Here is a 22882-nt window from a genome sequence, read left to right as displayed (position 1 = left end):
GCTATACATGTTTACTTTAAAAGGCTGGCTCTAGGATGAAATAACCCCAGACAACACATCCTGCAACATTCCAGTGTCAAGTTCCATGTAACACAAAGCATATTATCAATGTCATAACAACAATCTACATGTACTACAAACCATGTACTAAAGAGTTACAGTTTAGTTTGGATTGATGGTATCCCTACAGATACAGTGCTAAGATATGGCAGGAGGCTGACATGAAATGAACCACAGAGAGTGAGATCATTCTTGTACCCTTTCAAAGCCAAGATGATATAATTTGGTCTATGATATCATTTGATCTGCTCTTCAGATAGTCTAAAACCACATGGGGGCTATTCCATTACGTGTCGTACGGGACATTTTGACAACAATTTATAGCCTCTTAGCTGCATGCTTGAGCGATAAAACTGTCTTTTTTGTTAATGACACAGTTTAAACAGGTAGTGATGAGAAAAACTGATAATCAACAAACAATGTTTGAGGACGGGTGAATTAAAGGTGAAAATGTTGCCTGTCGTACAGGACTCAGAAATGTCCGATATGACACGCAACATTTTCACCCCTAAAACATAATATGTGTTGGTTGTAATTTTTTTTGTACATGACTACCCAGTCTTACTTTAGTATTAGCACAAAACAAATTGAAGTTCCTCACTTGTTTGGACAGCAGGTTGAAAAGTGATGTCAAAATGGTTGATATTTCTATCATGGAATTGCCCAAGGGCTAAATTCTAATTGCCATCAACACTACATTTAGTCTAATAGCCAATTAGTCTAATTCTCATATGATCTATCATGTATGCCCAGTTAGCCTAATTTCTTCTTTGTGTACTTATATTGTATACTTGTCATATGGTTCATAAACATTCATTGAACCATACAAAGAGTACAGCCTATTAACAGGAAATAGACGACTTGGTTAATAGGCCCCCCAGGGGGGCACTCAAATTACTTTTTAATGGGGATGTGCCTCACAAAACCCTGAAAAAACGGGAGTCTAAGGAACTGACTACAAGGGTAAAATACAGGGTTTTGGGAACTACCTGGTGGTGTGAAAAACAGGGCCGCGGTGAAGTATGTACGGTGCACGCTAGCGCTGTGCATGTATTTGTGGGCGCTAGCGGTGCATGGAGCTGCTAGCAGAGGGAGTGGTGAAGCCATGCGAGCAGCTCTCGCATGAGGTGCTCACGCTGGTTAATTTTGGTAGGGCTAGGGAACTGAGATGTTTCATATTGGCGGTCTGGCAAGCAGGCGGCTTCTGAATGGAACTTTGGAGTATCTAGAGAACTGAAAATTAGGTTTGAAAAAGGGGGTCATCAAAGCGGCAGGTCCCCGTACCACATTATGTGAGTGCACCCCACTCGGAATGGGCCCTTAATGGCAATGGTTAGTAGATGAACTTGTTGTAGTTGAATGAGGATTAGACCATGTGGGATGGGGCCAAACAAAAAGTAGACCAAGTGGGTGTAGACCAGATGGCAATTCACCCTCCCCCCTCCCCCCTCCACCAACTTGACCAACCTTCCTGGGCTGCCTATCAACAGGCGAGGGCACTGCACTGCTGCGTGTAGGACGAGATGCCGTCTTGGGCATCTGAGCCTCTCCGCTGTCTATACCGATGAAAGCGCTATCCGAGTCAAGAGGGATGGCAGGGGATCCCTGGATAAAAAAAAACATTCATAATTTAAACAAACATTTACTTTAATACATCATCATCAGGTAATATATTTTGTAGATACTTTAATGAAAACAGAAAAGAGGATCACTTAAAACAATTTCATTATAGGGGAAAAAGACCCTGACTTAACTGGTAGTAATTACTATGCCACTCATATGCAAATGCACAATAAAGGAAAACAAATACTTTATCACTCTTTTCACAAACTACATGTAGTATAATTCTACTTCTATCATTAAGTACTTCTACTGCTATCATTACTACTAAACAGCTACTCTTTTTACTTCTACTCCTATGAATTCAATTAAATTCACTGAGGCTGCCTCAGTGGGCATTATGTACTGCAGGGGAGCGTGCCATGCAAGATGTTGACTTGTCAGGTGTTATTTTAGCACCAGATGGTGTTGATATAAACAGAACTGTTAATAAGGGCACCAAAGGCTGTTAGGCTGGCATCTGAACGGTGATAAGCACTTATGGCAACTGTTCGTGTTGTTTTAGCACCGCCCTTTTAACAGATTTTGTTCTCTTCTTATATAATTATTAATATATAACATCCTAAAAAGTTATGTTTCTGAAATGTATTTTATTGCATAGCATCTTCTCCTAAAAAGGGAAGTGTCCAGGGCGTATTGTTTCATTTCCTTTTAATAATGTGCAGATTTGCCAATAAATGATAAATTGATTTAAAAAAAACTCCATGTACTTCTACAACTACTACTACTACCAGGGGGCTGTTTCATAAAGCTGTTTGTATTAAAAAGTTAAGAGTGACTTTAAGAACGACTGATGATCTTTTCTAGTGGTAAATGGTATATACCAAAATGTTCATTGGCGATGGTTTTAGCTCATAAGAAAGGATCACCAGTCCTTCTTAAAGTCGCTCTTAACTTACGAACAGCTTTATGAAACACCCACCAGGTATTAACATTGAGTTTATCGAAACTTTATATTGCCACTCACTTCACATGAATGAAGATGAAATAGAAATACTTACTCTTCCAATATCTGAGATTCTTGGAATATCTTTAGTGGTTGCCTTTCTTCCTGTAAATTAATTGAATGAAATGGTGAGTTTGACATATCACATGTACATGTACATAATGCGGAGGCATTTCCTCCTCATCACAGAATCAATTTTTCTGGTTTTGTGTTGTCATTTTTGCATACAGTTGAGGAAAAAGATTTATTATTTGATTGCATATATGGCTGTCTATCAAATGATCAATAATTGAGATATGTACACATGAATGCATTCAAGCTTACATGAACATTTCGGTGGATATGGATCAACTACAGTGTACTTCCTAAAATTTGCAGCATTTTTATTTTATCATTTACAGCAGCTAAAACTAACCATTCCATTAATATGTAATGCAATAACAGAAACAATACTAGTATATGCAAAGAAACATGGAAATAAACTACTCAATGCACATTGCTACTGAATATGTAATTCTAATCTTCTTCATGTACTAGTACTAGAAATGAAACCTAAACTAAATGCAAGATGAAAGAAAAGCAATACCCATATATATATATATATACATGTACATTGTATATACAAGCTATACAAAAGAATACCATATTCAGTAGGGCATCATAACACAAAACCAAGCAAACGATCTTACAGTTGAGTTGTATGATTGATTCGACATAATGATCAATGCAATTATCTTAAAAATTAGCCCTATGGTCAATTTCTAGGCTTTGTGAAATTGGGTCCTAAACATTCAAATGCTGTATGTATTTCTATTAAATACAATTCTAGAAAAAGAATAACATTGAGTCACGATACCCAGGGCTCGACATAATCAGTTGCCCTGTGGCCTGGGGCAACTGAACATTAGATTTGGCCCACAAAACTTCTGCAAAAGCTCACACTTGTTGGTCCAGTTGGGGTTCCAATGTTTTGATAAATTGTAATGTTCTTTGTTTTAGGGCCACAAAATTTGCTTTCGGCCACCAAAAATATGAAAATGAATGATTTTGGTGGATTGGGCCACCAGGAAAAAAGTTAGTGTGGAGGCTTGTGCTATCAATAAACTTTACAGGTTTCCTAGGGACCTTGACAGAAAAAAAAATTACTTGCAATTAAAGAAACTATATCTTCTGATTTTCAACTAATAAATGTGGTGAATTTTGCATTGCATTTGATTTTTTTTGGTTGTATTCAAACGCAACTCACTATAGTTTAATTCATAGCGCCTATAAATACAGTTCAAAGCCCTTGATTTTTTTTTTCAATGAGGGCTTTAGTTTGGAAATTTGTTCTGTTTTTTTAAATGAAAATGAGAATGGAAACAAGACCACCATCACCCTTTAGTTGCTGTATAAAATTTTTAATTCCTACAAGGGAGAGGGGAGGGGGGCACCTCCAAGTATCATTGTATATGATACATATGTAGGCCTATATCTTTTTTACACTTCACACATGATAGGGTGGGCAATTTCTATTAAATTTATTGATATTTTCAAGCCTTAATTCTTTGGCTCACATTTCAAGTACAACGATACACTGTATGAGGGGTATTTTGTCCCTCAAATATTGTGCGTATCCTCCCCCCCCCCCAACAAAACAAAAATTATAGCAATATACATGTAATAAATATGTATTGGCTATTAGTACATTACATTATAAACACATTGCACATGCATCCATAACCATGGTAGAGTAATTATGAGGATAACAATAAGGCTGGATTGAATAATGCACTATAAACATTTTTTTTTTTTTTTTTTTTTTTTTTTTTAAGGTTAGGTAAAGCATAATATTACAAGATGAATACAGTGGAGTAGAGTAACTACATTGAGTACTATACATTACACTTCAATTGAGAAAATATAAGTTTACCTTTTCCATAGACTGTTAAAAGTGAAAGACAGACAAAGAGGGAGAGAGCCAGTGATGCAGAATAAATAAGTGATAGAGAGTGGGGAGGGAGGGGGAGAAAGAGAGAGATAAAACCAATCAAATGGAAGTTAGTATAGAAAACCAGTGCACACGAATGAGTAAAAATATCACTGAATCACTAAGTTAGGCTTCTTATGATTTGAATTTGTTTAATAACATTAATGATTAATTAATGTCAGCAGACAAGGAGACAAAATGTTAAACCGGATGTCAAAGAAAATTGAAATGGTAGATTTGTTTGGCGTTGTTGATTCAAGCAGCCTCTATAAACAGAGAGAATGGTGCCACATTCATTGAAATTGACATATAAATAAATTAAATTAAACTTTTCATGGCAAAGTACTTAAAATCTACTGTTCTGCTTTTAGGAGGTTAAATATCCAGTTTGCAGTACTGAAATAGAGGGCAGCATTTGTAAATTATATGCAAATTAATTGAAAAAGGAGGTATGTACATCTTAAGCTTTAAAAGATATGATTTGCAGAAAGTAATTTTGATTCACCCTACATGTATAGAATTTAATGTGTGGAAATTAAAGCATGTACATTACTAGCAGTGTGAAAAGGAACCCTTTCAAATTACATGTATGCCATTCATGCATGCATTTAAGAACATACATGTATGTACATGTCCATGCCCCAGTGATGCTCATTTTCATGATGCTTGTATGTCAACAACTTCAAAAGACATACAAAATAGCATGGGCAGGGAGGGAGAATTGAAAAAATTAAATGCAGATAAGAATAAAGATTAATCAATAGAATAAGAATAAATCAATAGAACTAAAGAGAGATCCCACAAAAACTGTAGTGGTTAAATGGATTTTGTAAACACTTTGAAGAGAAGCACCGTTGTTAATGCATGGTGTCGACTGTCAATTGCACTTTCGTCGACACATCTCCCAGGATTAACACAAATGAATGTTGTCTCAATAAGGATACAACCCGAGCAAATGTATTATGAAACACACAAGTCAAAGTTAGAACATTTGCAGATAAATACATGTATCTCAAAGGTCAGATTTTCAGAAGGTGCAAACACACAATCATTGGTGCGGAATATCTGATGGAATTCAGGTCTTACGTTGAGGTTGCCGAGCGGTAAGTTCAGGACTTTTATACTCATTGTTGATATTCATATTATCCTCTGAACGAAAATATGCATGATAGACTGAACGCACAAGGAGGAAGATAAATGAATAGTATGGTTTATTGCAGAAGGGTGATAAAAAGATGAATATACTATATCTTAGTGTAGTAATGAATGAATTGTTGAATTATAAGAGAGGCATTTTTTTCTATTAAAGAGAGGCATTCTTTAATTGGGCAGTTTGGCATGCGCCCCAAATTCAAGTTACGTTAAAATTAAGAGTTAAAAATATATATTTTTGTTAATGGTGCTGTCAGCTGAAAACAAGAATAAACCTATTCACAGTATTTCGCATAGATTATCAGTGCACATCCTATATTAGAAGGCTGAATTTCAATAATAATTTTACAGCAAATGTACATGTACAATTGTATTGTAATATGTATTTTACACATCACCAAAGAGTCAAATTTCTCACACCAAAACATATAATTGGTATTTTGAGGATTCATTTTTCCTAATGCTTGCATTGAAACAGGAGTTATGATCTGACACATTTCGCTTGGAGGTCCGTCAATTTTTAGATTTGTGAAACCTGCCCATGAACACATCACCCTGTAAAACAGAATGAATGCCTCTCTTCAACAATTCCTATTAAAGCCACAAATGAGAAAAACAATAGAGAAAGAAGCCCAGTCGGTCCCAGCAAAGCTCAACTAGAATGGATAGCTTTGAAAAGCATGCATGCAAGGGGCAAACCTTTCCGCCCATAAACACATCACCCTGTAAAACAGAATGAATGCCTCTCTTTAACAATTCCTATTAAAGCCACAAATGAGAAAAACAATAGAGAAAGAAGCCCAGTCAGTCCCAGCAAAGCTCAACTAGAATGGATAGCTTTGAAAAGCATGCATGCAAGGGGCTAACCTTTCCGCATTGCTTCTAATTTCTCTTGCTGTGCTCTCAACAGCGCCCTCTGTTGAGCCTCAAGGGTGACATCCGAGTTGGGTTTGTGAGGATAACTCTCCTTCACTTTTTGTCTCGTTCGTGAGCCACCTTTTGAAAGGTTGTCAGGGTAAAAAAAGACTGATGTTCTTGTTTTTCTAAACATACATTTTATTCTTAAGGATTAAACTCATTTCCAAAATAAAAACTTCCTAATTTCTTGCCTCTCCATTTCACTTCTACCTCTATACACTTTTCTTAGTCCTTGTAGGACTCACCACACGGTGTACCACAAACCACTTCCGGGATACAGATTAGAAGTTAACAACTTAATTCAAGACAAAAGAAAGTCTTCAATATCATGATTAATTGTTACAATAGTATCATATATCTAAAGCTACATGTATATGTTTTGAATTCTGCTACATGTAGATTTTGGGTCAACCAAAACTTAAGTTACATCTACCGAGTATGTCATAATAACATCTACATAAAGGGCATAAACCTAATAAGCTGAAAATCACATATAATCATACTATTTAGTGAAGTACAGTACATGTAGGATGTGCAATAGCAAACAGCGACTACTGCAACAGCCCCCCTTTTATAAATCCCTCAACAAAGCTTAAACTACTTTCGCATCATGCATGTTCTCAACTTACTTCTGTTTTTCAGCCCATCAAAGTCTTCTGCCGCTTGATGCGTCGCGTTTCTCATAACGGCTACACTCCCCTTGTGTCTGGCCAACTCAAAGACATCAACCTGAGGGCTCCCTCTACGGGGAGCGTGAGCTGCCTTTGGCAACGGATTGTATGGGTCATACTATATTAGAAGGTGAAAAATAATGAGATTATTAAGGCCACCCTTTACAAAGAAAATGAGCAGCATTTGGCAAAGTATTGTATGGATCTTACTGTATGTAATGTTTCTTGAGAATTATGGGCTCCCTTTACATGGTGCATGAGCAGCCTTTGGCAACGGATTGTGTGGACCATACTCTACTATAGGATGAAAAACACAATAAAAACCTTCTTAAAATTATCAAAAATATGCTTTATGCGACCTGTGAGCAGCCTATGGCAGTGGATTATAAAGATCTCTTTGTGTCCATAAGTACTACAGTACTATCTTGTAGTTGTTTTTCCTGAAGTCCTCTGCCAGGAATCTTACTCAGGGCTGACAAGAGTGGTCTTTAGTATTCTTTTAAGTTATGAGTTTGGGGGTTACGGGACTTTATTATAGGATTGAAAAAAAAATGCTTCTTGTAATCAGTGGACACCCTCTTCTCAAGTACAAGCGCCGTGGTGTAGCGGTTCTGACTCTCGCCTTGTAATCAGAGGGTCGTGTGTTCGAATCCCACCATGGCCTAGCGCCCTTTGGCAAGGCGTCAATCCACACTTTGCCATTCTCACCCAGGTGCTAATTGGGTACCGGTAGGAAACAACCGTCATTGTGGTTGGTTTAGCAAGTTTGCGCCTAACAGGCTGCTTGGAATGCTATGAATCCAGTGACCGGGTAATAATAATTGTGAAGCGCTTTGAACAGTCGTAGATTGATAAAGCGCTATATAAATGCCAATTATTATTATTAATTATTAATCATACAGCCTATGGCATTAGATTGGAGGAATCATACTGCATGTGATGGTGGCAAACAAAATAACCAATTTCTTGAAGATATTAGAGGCACACCCAACAAAGGCCTTTATTTTAAATTTGTCACTAAATAAATTGTATCAATCAAGAATGACAATCACTCACATCTCTATGCTTGTCTAGTTGGCTCTGTACCCTTTGCTGTTCGTAAGCCAATTGAACCCTCATAGCGGACAGTGCCCCCATCACGTTGGTATCATCCTTGGGTCCACCACGTTCCTTGGTTGATACGGCAGGTACTGGGGGCGAGGAACTTCTCTCTGACGTGCTCGGAAAGTCAGCATCATCCTTGTAGAGATAAAACAGAGAGAAATATTAATCCTTATTATGAATTTTAGGGTCCAGTCTTACAAAATGTTGTGATCCCCTCTATTCACATCAACTACATGCAAATGGAAGCCATCAATATCACAATTTTTCTGACATGAATTTTGCACCATGTCAATTTGAAAACAAAGAGGAGCACGCTAGATTGTCAAGACAACAATAAATGAATGAATATACATCATACTGGTATCTAGAAAACATTTTGAACATTCATTTAATAGACGTTAGCGTTGCTGGCTTTCCATAGCTGTACTTGACCGGATCAACAAAAACTCTTTGGGAGACCGGGCCCAGATATACATGTACAGTATGATTACGGCTTTGGCTCGATACAAAGAATTACAGGATGAAAGAGCCAATACTGATCCAAGCTTTGATTTTGGATACTGTATGGGCCGGTCAGAAATTTTGAACAGAGCGAAGTACCCATAGGTGCCTACAGCACGGTGACAACACTGGTCACCATTGTTGATTGGTTATACAGGTAACGCAAAGTTAAGGGTTGTAACAAGTCATGATCTTAAAGACAAGGGTGATATATCAAATAACAAGTGTCCACATGAAAAAAACTTTAACAAATGAACAATACACTATCATAATAAGTTGAAAAGTTTGTTTTTGAGAGGGTCTAATATCAGCCTGAGGGTAAAAACACACCTGGTGGGTGTTTCATAAAGCTGTTCGTAAGATAAGAGCAACTTTAAGAACGACTGGTGATAATTTCTTTTGGTAAATGGTACACCATTGGCGAAGGTTTAGCGCGTAAGACAGGTTCATCAGTCGTTCTTAAAGTCACTCTTAACTTACGAACAGCTTTATGAAACAGCCCCCTGTTCCAGTTTGTTGTCTACAAGTACTAATAATCCCTTAAAACTGACACTAAATTGTTTCAATGCAATTCATAAAGGTAATAATTTGCACCTCATCCCATGTGATAAACTGATTTTTAGTTACAGTATTTTAAACAAAAAAAATACAGAAACAAACCAATAAATCCTCGAGTATCCAAAGTCCTTCCACAAAATTGACAAATTACACTTGGGAAATCTAGCATACATGTACATGAATATTAAGGGTAAGCGAAAACTGGCTCAAGGCTCATTCAACTATGAGGCGACAGAGCTGAGCAACATTTCGTGTACATTGTTCTGACACAGACACTGTACAGTATATAATCTATGAAAATAATCTGGGGGGAATGCCACCTTTTTTGTCTCACTAACTATTTACATGGAATAAATGACGAGCTGAGCTTTCTGTCAGCATGCCTGAATGAGCTTTACATTATGAAAAGGACTGTGAAAGAAAGAGGATCCTGGTTGAACTCTGGTTCAACCGCTGGGCCATGAACCCCTCCGTGCTGAATTATTTTCAGGGAGGGAAACAATGAATTGTTTGCGAGTAAAATGCGAAATTCGCATGGCATCAAGTGTGCATTGGTGCGAAGTACGCATGGAAATGGTTAATGAGGTGCAACAGCAATCAATAGAAAAAGAGGGGCAATCACATGTACCATGAAATTTGTGCAAGTATAATACATGTAGACAAAAAGCAGACAGACATTTAGCAAGTTCAACTTGTGTAAAATTTATGTATAGGATTTACTTAACGCCTGTAAAATCATACTTCCGGGGCATTTCATGATACAGTTTGTCAGTTATTTTCATTTGGAAATGTTACAAGCTACTGAAATCCTTGCATCCTATTGGTTAATTATCTTATGTAGCCATGGCTAGTCTTATACATCATACTTGTGATTCCTGCATCAAATATACCACATGCTCTCATAACAGTCTATCATAATACAATGTACATGCATCTCATACATAACGTATGACGTCTCGCACAATGCCATGGTTCCATGTCTAAATATATTTCAACGTTTCACTTTCTTTAATTCAGCAAAAGGAACGTGAGTGGAGATGCCTGAACTGCATGAAGAGTGAACCCAGAACATTCTATTACGAGTGCCCAAAACAACTCACATACATGTATACTTGAATGTAAATTGCCACTTGGTCTATACACCCACTTTGTGTACTTTCTGTTTGCTTTCATCCAACATGGTCTATTCCCAGTCTACTAACCATTTGGTCTAATTGCCATTATGCAATTTTGTCTAATTTCCATTTAGGGCCTAACAAATTCATCTAATATCTACATGTACTAGGTCTGAAAACATGTAGCCTATATGATGACAAGATGAGCTGATATGAACCAAACTTTTTTTATTAAATACTAAGTGCTTAAGTGCAAAACTAAGTAAGTTATTAGACTAAGTGACGGTTGGACCAAACAGTAATTAGATCAAATTGAGAGTAGACCAAGTGGGTTTAGCCATGATGCAGTAAGATGATCTGAGAGTTAGCAGTGCTGTACAATTAGTTAATATCCCTACAATTTATACTCATGAATATTCATGAACACTATTCCCTGACAAAATAAATCTTATACCAGTAACAACATTTTTTTTTTCATTCTGCCTTATACCTGTACATGTACATGTAGGGTATACATTAGGCCTGTATACTCTCTGGCATAATTGGAACTACTGATGTGAGGGCACAGCAAATTGTTATTATTATTATAATGATCAAATAAACATTAACTAAAAGCAAAGTACCTGCATATGCCCATCACGCTGAAGCTTATTCTGTAACCGCTGAGCTTTCTTGTACATTTCAGACTGAACAGAAGATTACAATGGATGGAAGCAATTATTTGACATATGTCCCGTAAAGTAAGCATTCGGTTGTACTTTCATCGCAGTTATATTACTAGCAATGTAAAGGTAAATGCAAATGTAAATATATTCGAGCTACACGTAATGGCACTTATCAATGATCAATCTGAACTGCATGTAACCTATATTCAATAATTTACTATTACAATAATTTCAATTAAATTTTCAATCTAATTACCAAAGTGCCATATACATGTATGTTGCTTGAATCTGTATTTCCTTGTGATTGCTCCATTTTACTATTTTAATTCAAATCTGTGGAAAAAAAACAACCGACTGCACTAGATGGAAAGTTCAGGACGTGAGGTGTACTGTACATAACAAAAAGAATTAATGCCTAAAAGCTGTCTGAGATTCATTTATTTTGTTGGATTTTTACTTCAATATCTATCAGCAAATGATTGTCTGTTAATAAAATAGGAAAGGAAATCTTTGTTTTCTTACTTCTTTAGAGACATTGACCAAGAAATCAACAAAGCTGTTTCCAGGTGGGCTTTCCTTTGATGAACAAATAAAGTTTAAATAAGTTCAATGAAAAAAAATAATCTTAGAGAACATATTTTAAATGAGGACTCATTCATGATGAAACATAAAGAACCTCATAGAGTATTAACTCCAATGAAGGTGCCGCTTGCAACTGGACACTTTGAGAGAAATTATCCAATGCTGCCTTTCCGATAGTACTAAATTGTGTCTCTGTCTTTGTCTGTGTGTGTCTCACTCTATCATCCTTCTCTGGAGTTACAACGGTAGATTTTACACCTCCAAGTACTGTATCAAACCTTAAGGTAATTCCACATCAGATCCAATGGGTAGATTAGGGACATTAATGATAACTTGATTAAGAAATTCTGTCTATTACTATATTCTAACTGGACGCCATTTTTTAGATTAGAAATGTATGCTAGGCAGGCATTGTCTATATCTTCCAAATCAAATTTTTCTTCTAAATCAAACATATTTCAATGATCCTATCATCCTAAAATATCCTACTATATAAAGTTTAGCCTGTACAGCAGAGGATTCATAAACAGACTACACAAACTTTTGGTAACTTGGGTGGCAAAAATAATTGAAACAATTTGCTGACAGTAAATGCAATCCTGTTACATTTTCCATCTCAATAAGTATCAGTTCAGGGACCTGTTGCAGAAAGAGTTGTGTTTAAACGCAAGTCAAAATATCAACGCAAGTCCCGAAGACGGGTGCTTCATTGGCTGAAAATCAAGTTGCGCAAGATTTTTTGAGTTGCGTTTGATCGCAACTCTTTCTGCAACGGGCCCCTAAAGATACATGTACATGTACATGTACTTGCATGCTTATTCAAGAAAGTATTCAAGGATACAAGCCCCGGTCACTTCCCCACCCTTTCTTCATTGATTTTATTCCCAAATCACTGTCGACATTAGGGATCATCGTTACATTATCATCACCTTCCACGTACGATTTTTGTATGACTTTTGGAAGAATTTACTTCAAGACAATCTTCACTTACTGAGTATCTCCCATTCCTAGGACTGATATCTTCGAGCTGTGAACACAAAATAATTCCATCAAATATGAATCGAGGGAAAATACTACATCATCATAGATAATTAACCAGGAAGATACAGTTCCAGTAATGAGACTGCATACACCAAGTTGGCAATTCTACATATTAGTTGTCCATTTTCCAGAATCGTTTTAAAATCTATCAATTAAAAAATATATTCATCCTCTCTTAACAAATTTGGTATCAAACAAAAGAGCTATATTGTACTATTTGTGCTTCTCTATAAAGATTGTAGTACAAGTGCATTTATTATCTAACAAATGCGGGGGGAAAAAAATAAAAAACTTTTGTTTCAGGTGGAATCTTGTAGATCAAACCATTGGAATATATGAGGGATAATATCAGGAGTCATCCACGGGTACAGATAATGTGGAATTGGACCAAGTGCCAATTGAGTGAAGTGCACTCAATGGACGAAATGACATCTTAACAGTTGGAATGGACCGAGTAAAATGAAATAATGTACATGCTATAATCAATAAAAGTCTGTGATACACATACATGTCCAGAAAGTGGTTTTAAAACTTGTTACACAATGGCATTCAACATATTGAGTGATGATGATAAAATGATTTGGACCAAGTGGGACCAATAGACAAAGTGGCCAAGATACAGTGGCAGTGGACCAAGTGGGTTTAGACCAAGTGACATTCAATAGAAAGAGTGAGGGTGGTATAAACAAAGTGGTATTGGACCAATCGGGTATAGACCGATTGCTAAAGTGACTTTGAATAAGTGGTAATGAACTATTAAGTTGGAACTAGACCAATTAGCATCAATTGAAAGAATGGTGCAAACTGGAAGTGGGTGTAGTTCAATAGGCACTCAATACAAAAAAGGTGGCATGAGTAATGTGGTATTGGACCAAGGGGTATTACATGCACAAGTGGACAAAGAGGCAATCAAAAGACAAGAGTACCATACTGTAGATTTAAGGCATATGCTAAGGTTGTAGACATGTAATTTAAAAAATATCAAAGGAGAGATGAAATATGTACATGAATGCCTTTCTGTCAACCTAAAAACTCTAAAACAACAAAAAAAATCGAAAGAAATTCTTTCGATATACGTTATAATTGATGGTTTTGTGTAATTTCTATCGTGCCGATAATAATAGAACACATAAGTGTATGGATGAAATTAAGATGGTATTTCCGGTCACTTTATATTTCACTTTTTTGAAGCACTTTATAATGATTTTCGGACGCGATTTTTTCTGGGCTTCATTTTTGTAACATATCACAGGTGCAGGTGAAAAGTGGGACCTCGCAGCTCAGATTTTTAAAAAGTCAAATCAATGTTAGCAAATACCTTTAACCGTCGATAGACTAGGGAAATACATGTAAATTAGGAGGCTGGAATGACTGGGGGGGGGGGGGTGGCTTAAAAAAAATCTTGGCTGTTGATCGCGACAACAAAAGTTTGAGGAGGCTTGAAAGACAGAGGCTATGAAACGTCTCACTGCAAACATCCACGCTGCTGATTTATCATGAAAAATGTCGTGGGGGGGGGGGCGCTTTTAGGGTTAGTCAATAGTGGTAATGGAACAAGTGACAGTTCAAACACATAGTAACACTTTGTGAAGATATGAATAAAAGGGGGAGACTCTTCAATCTGTGCAAAATACCGGTGGGAGTGTTAATGAATTACAAATCGTGTCATCACACACAATCTTACTCTTCTCTGTTTCTCTCTCCTTCTAATAGGGGCTGGCCTGGTTTTAGACTATGGGAATCAAGTACAATTATTTGTTTGGAAAGAAATGTAGATAGACAGTCATGTACTTGCATTTATGCTATACACAAAAAGAACAACATATTTCCATGCAACTCCAATTCAAGTAGGCATATTTTTTTAATAGCTTTGCAACCATCGGTGCCATCTACATCTACGTCTAAACCCAACAATGATAATAATATGGAATATCAAGATTACATTTGAAGCAGCACTGAAGTGTAAAAAGAGAAACACACTCTTTTTTTAACCACACTTTTGATCAATAGTAGTTCTTGCCTATACAGGTTATTGCTTTTGTTGTTTAAAAATTGCATTTAATTTACTTTTAACAAGCATACATGTACGACGTACATACAGTAGCTTGGGGCCATGTGAGCCCTGGCAGTAAATGAATCGATTTTATGAACTGAATTGATTTTATTTCATTCTTCATAAACACATACATGTACATATAAGTCAAGTAAAAAATGATGACATATACATGTAACATGGTTATAGAAAATAGCATTAAAGGTGATAACATAACATAAAAGAACAAAGAGCAATTTGCCTTGTTGAGCGTGAATATACACATACATGCACAAAAATAAATACATGTAGTTAAGATGAGACACAAGGTAGAGGGTCTAATCTCTAGCAATATTATGAAAGATGAAGAACGCTTACTGATTCAATGTCTGCGATGTCTAATTCCTGCTCTGATAAACTATCCGGAGACCTCACCTGAGGCCTTGTCGGAGGCTTCTGACGGTTGCATGAAATTGACGGAAAGTAAAAGCATTTGCTCATCATTTCTAATTGCTTTAAAACATTCACATCGTAACGTGTACAATGTACATGCATGTCTTGATTCGTTCGGATAATCTCTCGTTCTATAGTGTACATCTTGCATGGAGAAAGAGGGGACTGGGTATCACATCAAGGGGTTGCAGGAGGGGTGACTGAACAGATGATCTTCTACATGTACCTCCTGAATTCATCTGCCACTCATTTTTGTCACATCTACTGACCCAAAAGAGCAGATAGATTCAATGTGACCACATATACATTTACATGCACATGGTCAGTACTGTATGGCCTTGGAATGGGTAGCCTGTCAAATGTAACTCTCATATACATGTAGGTTTAACTATTATAGAACTGCAGAAAAGTGTTGTCTGATCAGTATTTACCTCATGAAGGGTCATAATAGACAGGTTAACATAATTAGGATGGGGAGCTTACATGTATGTGGTCTTTAAACACAGGTTTATCTTTTATGATAGTACCTTAGAACGGGGAGTTTGCCCACGGTTAACCTCATGGAGGATTGCCTCGATGTGACCGTGCTTAATGTCCGGGCAGAGCTCGAGAAGCGTGCCTCGCTTCAGTCGACGAATCGTGTTCCACGTCTTGTACCCATTCTCGGCAAGGGCGGCAGCATAGACGACAAGATCGGGGTCTAATTCCCGGAGCCAGTCGACCAGGTACTTCAGTGAAGAATGCATGGGATGAGGAGCAATGTCTTGTTTAGTCATCAAAAGATTATACTACAATGATGAATACACAATTGTGCATCAGGCAAACTCCAAAAGAAAGGATTCAAAACAACACTGGTGTAACTGAAATAGTGACAAATCTATGAAGAGAGACAGAACTCATTAGAGAAAGTGTTATACAAAGATTATATTCCATCAACAGAATATATTAGTGCTTAATGCAAACTCCAAAAGAAACTCTTCAAAACAACACTGGTGGAACAGGGACAAATAAAAGGTGGGAAAATGGGAACTCATAAAAAAACTTGAAGTGTATAAAACACAAAGGGGTGTCAGAAATGTGCTTTAGGAAAACTCCAAAAGAAACTACTAATAACAACATTCTTGAGGAACTAGAAAAGTGTCAAATGAAAGACAAAGAAAATGGGAACTCAATAATAAACTTGAAGTGTTACACAAAGGGGTTTAAAAAGATAGTGTGCTTAATAGGAAAACAAATCCACTCACTAAATTGTGTGCAATCAACAAGAAAATAGTGCAGTGCAGCAAACCATCAGACAACCAAAACAATTAAAATATTTTTCCAAGCAACTACATGTACAGTTTGTGTAATAAGCAAGGGGTGACTAAAACACACAATGATGGTGTACCACATGAACTAAATCAGATTAAATAAAGGAAGCTTTGAGAGTGAATAAAACAACTCCAAACACTAACAAGTACCCATGAAAAACTTACAGCATAACCATAACCATGTACTTCATGCAAACAAAAGGTTTATAATAAAAGGAGAAAATCCCCCCATACAGATTTATTTGTGAAATACAGTAATACTATATCTATCACAGAGAAGATAAGATTTTGATCATGGTTATAACCATGACTATTCTAGAATAAAGATAACAATGTTTTGGAATTACAAGACTAGTTCTACATATATGAAAATTTTTATAATGTGTAACCTTCTGGAGCTTAAAGAACAATATCATTTTAGATTACAATAAATGTGTTAAATAAACGTGTTGATATGTCATTCTGATTTTTTTGTTTGTATAAATTAGTAAAACTGAAATTGTGAGCACTTTGGGCCATGTGGGAAAAGCGTGTTATAAATATTGAGTATTATTATTATCATTATTAAATCACACTGCATCTGTGACCTTCCCCCCCCCACCCCCCCAAAAAAAATAATAATAACACCATCATGGCTCCCAGAAACTGTGATGTTTTCTAGAGTGTATATTTTAGTTTGGATGAAGACAGGTATTTGGTGCTAATAACAGTAAGTAAAACAACAGGGAGGTTCCACAAGGCCAAGTATTTAATGTATGCTTGTCTACATCCGCTTTATGCAAACCGACATACATGTACAGCACACACTCTAGAAAACATCAGTCATTTTAACCACACGGAAGTCAACTATGCACCTTCACAGCATGTTATGAAACATAAAGCAAGGTTAAGATTAGACCAAGCAGAAAATAATTTTGATGTTGACAAATGTAATCCTTGGCCTCAAAGGAAAACCCCAAAACAATGCCGTCTCTGGTAAAAAAAAATAGTAAAAAAGAAACTTAACACATTGGCTATGGGAATTGGGTGGTCCCTGTGCAAAGTCAATGGGAATACCAGAATTAAGTAGTCAACAGGTTAACCAAAATTGTACAAACTTGATATCAAGTACACTTTCCATGGGTGCAGTGTAATCAAAATCACTTTCAAAACACTCAGGTGATCACTTCTAAAACATTGTTTGTCCTTCAAATAAGAGGGACATACATGTAGAGGGCGCTACTTACGCGTTGCTTTTTATAAGCGGCTTCAAAGCCGCCCTTAGTTTCTGGGAATAGCCCAGAATCAAGAAAGGAGTCCTGGGACAGAAAGAGGAATATAATGAAGTAGGTAGTGATAAAAAAATAATGTATCAAAAAGTACCAATGGAACTACACTATTGTAAATGGCTCCACTTAAAATTTAACATTGAATGGCCATCCAAACAGCATATTTAATATGGCAATGACAACAAATATTGTGAAAAAAACAACACTAGAACTAATTGCAAAGGAAATAATCCACTTGCTATTATCCTTCAATGGGCATTGACACAGCATATTGATAATTTGAATATGAAAACTACTGAAGTGGTCGATCAGAGCCTAATTTGTAGGGCTACACATGTAAGTTGCATTTTCCCCCAAAAAAATCAATATGACAGAGATGTACAACTGTAGGCCATTACAAAGTTCTGTTTTTGTTTTCTCTCTTTCTAGATACCATTTTTACATAGATCTGCAGAATTCTTATTGTTCAATTCACTATGATAATTAATTCATTGCTATCATTTATCTAACATTTCCTAGTTTCAGTAATAAGATAATCAAATAAGTTCATTAGTTGATGCAATATGATTAGTAAAATCAAACTGGTTAAGATACAGTGTATTGAGGGAATAATGACTCTATATAGGGAGGGTCAGGTATGAAGCCGATCTGTGTCGACTGGGGCTGCACAATAGGGTGGGGAGGGAGACTACACCCCTCTATGATAACCAAGCGGTGAAATATAATTAGAAGAAAAGGAAGAAAGAAGAGTATTAAAAAGTGATTTCTGGGTCATGTAGCTACATGTACATGTAACCCTATATTTCTCTGTTTCAATTGGGAAATAATATCCCCTTTACAAGAAAATGTATATCGTCTTGCCCTACATTATCAAGATATTGCAGCATCGTCCCTGCTTGTTAAGTATTGATGAGACAAGAAACGTTTTACTTTGATCACACAGCAAGTGCGATGGTTAGTATCTACACTAAGATGACGCTGTTTCAAACTTGGGTAATATTCAAAAAATCCTATTACATGTAGACTGTTTTATGCCTGAACAGTTCATGCACATGTGCAGGACATGGGAACTACTGGGGAAGCAAGTTTAATATTATGTATTGCAATATAATCTTGCATAACACGTCAACTGGTATGTGTATTAATAAAACACTGTTAATACTCTCTAGTAAGAATTTAATTGTGTGTGCGTGTGTAGATCCTTGTTGCTATTCCATGTGTGAACTTCCAAGAAAGGAAGCTGTTAGTATTAGAATACAGGTTAGGAGTCAGGAGGACTAGCTAGATCTTACTGGCTTTTGTGGTTCATCTGGATAGTGTGTTCTTAGCTTGTCCATAGGACTGAGTCTAGCATTCTCATCGGGTATGACCCTAGGGTGATTGGACTTGACAGGTACATGTATAGTGGTGGGGTTCCGTAACTTATCAAGTGGATCAAGTTCAGCATGTTCCTGAGGGATTTCCTTTGGTGGGAAGATCCGTGCCCTTTCCTGGACAGACTTCCTTCGAAGATCCGAAGGCTTCTCACTTGAAGGATCTTCTCCTTGTTTTGGACGAGGGCGCCTTTTACGAGGTTTCCGCGATGTTTCCACTCCATCTATTCTTTCCTCATCCCGCGGGGTTTCTTCGTCTCGCTGCGGTTCTTCATCGTCATTGGGTGTCGGCTCTTTCCGAGGCCTGCGTGATCGTCTTGTCCTGTCTGTTTTAGCTGGGGAAATTTCCCCATCATCAGCATCATCGCCAGGAGGGCGTTCTTTACGAGGTCTGCGGGACCTCTTTGTTTGCGCTCCTTCTTCCTCCAGACCGGTCTTATCTGGGGATATCTCTCCCTCATCATTCTCATCAACATCGTCCTCGGGAGGCGGTCCTTTACGAGGTCTACGTGATCGTTTCGTTCTTTCCCCCTCTTCGTTTCGTGATGGTCCCTTCCGAGGGGTTTTCTGAAGATCACCGTCACCCTGTTCGGGTGCAAGGGACTGTCTGCGAGAGCCTCTCCTTTCAGACCTATCAGTCCTATCCCCGTTCTCCTTTTACATTGTAAGCATGCCATAGCAGAAAGAGGAATGTGCACATATAGTGGAAAATAAAACGCAAGGGCTAAGGTACATGAAAATTAGCTTCGCATAGATAAATTATGTAACGTAATTATACAGAGTATTACAGTCTGAATATTCAAAGATATCTTAAACAAAACTTTGTGACTGGAACATGGCTATAAGGAAGATCTCTAGAATCATGCGAGTAGACTTGTGTATGCATCATTTTGCACAAATATTAACCACACTATATACGTATAAATATTTAAAAGGGACAAGAGGAAAGAAGATAAGTATACTCAGATCTACATGTACTTCGTAGACATTCATGAAAATAAATATAAAATGTGCAAGTTGAATAAGCTGAAAGATCTGTACGATTCAAATTACAAACAGTGTACATGTACATGTATACATGTAGTTGCCGTACATTGATGCATGACGATAAATATAAATTGGATTTCATTTCAAAAGAATAAATGGAGAGCAGAGTGGTAAATATTTCATTCTAATGGACTGATTTATCATGCATTTTATTAGTTCACAAGTACTCCACATGTCGGTAAAATTAAGTTACTGATAACAAAGCTATAAATATGTACATGTACTGTGTATAATGCTGCATGGAGCTTTACGCATTCATATACAGATAAAAAAATACATAATGAAATGGACAATGAGATGGGCAAATGGAAAGATGGATGAATGAATGAATAGATGGATGGATGGATGAATGGATGAATAGGTGGATGGATGGATGAATAGATAGATGAATAGATGGATGGATGGATGAATAGGTGGATGGATGGATGAATAGATAGATGAATAGATGGATGGATGGATGAATAGGTGGATGGATGGATGAACAGATAGATGAATAGATGGATGGATGGATGAATGGATGAATAGGTGGATGGATGGATGAATAGATAGATGAATAGATGGATGGATGGATGAATGGATGAATAGGTGGATGGATGGATGAATAGATAGATGAATACTGTACATGTAGATGGATGGATGGATGAATAGGTGGATGGATGGATGAAAAGATAGATGAATGGATGGATGGATAAATGAATAGATGAATGGATGGATGGATAGATGGATGGGTTTTTCGGATAAATGGATGAACATAAGGAATGAAGGAGGGATGGGTCAGTGGAGGAAGAGTGGGATTGATAAAAGGAAGAACAGAGGGACAAAAGATATGTAGTGAGTCTGAAGAGGATAAAAATAGAAGGAGGAAGCTCTACACTGTACACACCACAGAATCATACCTTTGAGTCTGGATCAACAACCTTTTTCTCTTTCTTTTGTAGAGTAGGAACGGGTGGGGACTGTGTACTCTGATTTATAAAGGAAGGTTAGCAAGCGAAACAATGATGCTGTGAATATTTGTAAGCATGCACGTAGTATGTTTCAAAATATCAACAGTAACAAACTGCAAGCATTCAAATGAAACTAAACCATGAAATGAACATTGGAAAATTGCAATTCAAATAAAAAATTGAAAGGAACAGCAACTCATGCTTTTTTAATTAACATGCGAAGTATGAAATGTAACCTAAGAACATTCCAGTATGCAATATGCAAAAAATAAAATAAAATTACAAAAAATAGCATCTTCTTGTTCTAAGAAATGTGAGTGATTTGCATTTTCTTTATATATATTCCAATGCTTCAGTACATAAAAGATTATGGACATTCATCATGGTGACATGTTGCATTACAGTGTATATGTATATACTTATTAAATAGCATAGACATGATAGGAGTTGGGATATTGTACTAAAAGATCACAATCAAATGCTCAATATTCCTACTGCCATGAAATATGGAATGAAATTTAATTGGATGCTAACGCTGACATCAAATTGGTTTGAATAAAACAGACAAATTAAAGAGGGTTGACCAAAATCCATATAGAATCGAACAGTTATGAATCTTCAAGCTACGTCCGGTGTGACACATGGGAGCGCTGCTCATATCTGGCATCAGAAAATGAAGACATTAAATATTTATAACTCTGTTATCTTTTAATGGTTTGTTGTCAAGCTTCCAATTATATTTTCTCTCATTTTGTCCCACTTGTTTTGAAACCAACTGACCTCAGGGTCAACTCCCATTTATTAATGGAATGGAATTTAACAATGTGTGGAGAATGTTTGAATTACCCTTCTGGCTGGCTCTGGAGGTTGCCTCTTCGTTTCTCTGTCTTCTTTCTTTTGATGAGTTGGGATGGGTGGAGACGATATTCTCTGTAACTGAAATGAATATTAATGACATCAAAATAAAACCTCAACATCTATATGTATAGGTTTGGATATACAGGCCCGTATTCTGAGGTCAGGTTTAACTTACACCATGGTCTAACTCTGTGCTAAAATTATGGGAAGCCAAGAGTGTCAAAATTTTTATTAAGTTGTATGTTTCTTATATTTACTGTGCTCTTTCCCGATTCTTCAATGGTGAAGACATTCATCTATTTATACTTCCTAGACAATTATGAATGATTTAAGAGCCAAATGAGTTGAAATATGATATCTTCCTGTTAGTGATTTATGTAACAATTGGCTATCCATACTTAAACCACAACTTTAATCCTGAGTTGAACCCCGACTTCAGAATATGGGCCACAGTGTTTATTTGGATATTGCAAAGAAATCTTGAACTCTGTAGCCGTATTCAGAAGTCTAGTTTAAATTATAAGCCATAGTCTCACTCTGCTCTACAATAATGGAAAGCAGGAAATATTGATTGCATTTAAGTAAGACACTGGCACCTATATGCAGAATCATACTTGTAGGTTTAAGATGGGCAGTTTATTTGGATCACGCAAATACAGAAAAACATGTTTTATACATGTACATGTAGGCCA

The 22882-nt window shown here is 36.8% G+C and overlaps 1 protein-coding gene across 27 annotated transcripts in view; it reads right to left on the bottom strand.

The window, feature by feature from the left end:
• Window positions 1-22882, bottom strand: part of LOC129279908 (centrosome and spindle pole-associated protein 1-like) — an 84504-nt gene that overhangs the window by 7656 nt on the left and 53966 nt on the right. For 7 of the 27 annotated variants that reach the window (XM_064112644.1, XM_064112639.1, XM_064112636.1 and 4 more), the window contains 16 exons: window positions 22179-22268; window positions 21282-21350; window positions 19258-19992; window positions 17924-17995; window positions 15915-16115; window positions 15313-15390; window positions 14587-14634; window positions 12853-12888; window positions 11802-11855; window positions 11238-11300; window positions 8393-8575; window positions 7295-7454; window positions 6615-6743; window positions 5682-5768; window positions 2682-2731; window positions 1528-1665 (listed from right to left, as the gene is read on the bottom strand). In XM_064112644.1, coding sequence (XP_063968714.1) covers window positions 1528-1665; window positions 2682-2731; window positions 5682-5768; window positions 6615-6743; window positions 7295-7454; window positions 8393-8575; window positions 11238-11300; window positions 11802-11855; window positions 12853-12888; window positions 14587-14634; window positions 15313-15390; window positions 15915-16115; window positions 17924-17995; window positions 19258-19992; window positions 21282-21350; window positions 22179-22268 — 2193 coding nt within the window. The remainder of the gene's footprint in view (window positions 1-1527; window positions 1666-2681; window positions 2732-5681; window positions 5769-6614; window positions 6744-7294; window positions 7455-8392; window positions 8576-11237; window positions 11301-11801; window positions 11856-12852; window positions 12889-14586; window positions 14635-15312; window positions 15391-15914; window positions 16116-17923; window positions 17996-19257; window positions 19993-21281; window positions 21351-22178; window positions 22269-22882) is intronic. The other 20 variants (XM_064112646.1, XM_064112643.1, XM_064112648.1 and 17 more) reach the window with 16 other exon arrangements.

The sequence above is a fragment of the Lytechinus pictus genome, chromosome 17 (assembly GCF_037042905.1).
Source record: "Lytechinus pictus isolate F3 Inbred chromosome 17, Lp3.0, whole genome shotgun sequence".
Taxonomy (NCBI): Eukaryota; Metazoa; Echinodermata; class Echinoidea; order Temnopleuroida; family Toxopneustidae; genus Lytechinus; species Lytechinus pictus.
Note: the sequence above shows the minus strand (reverse complement) of the source record. Positions and strands in the feature narration are given on the sequence as shown.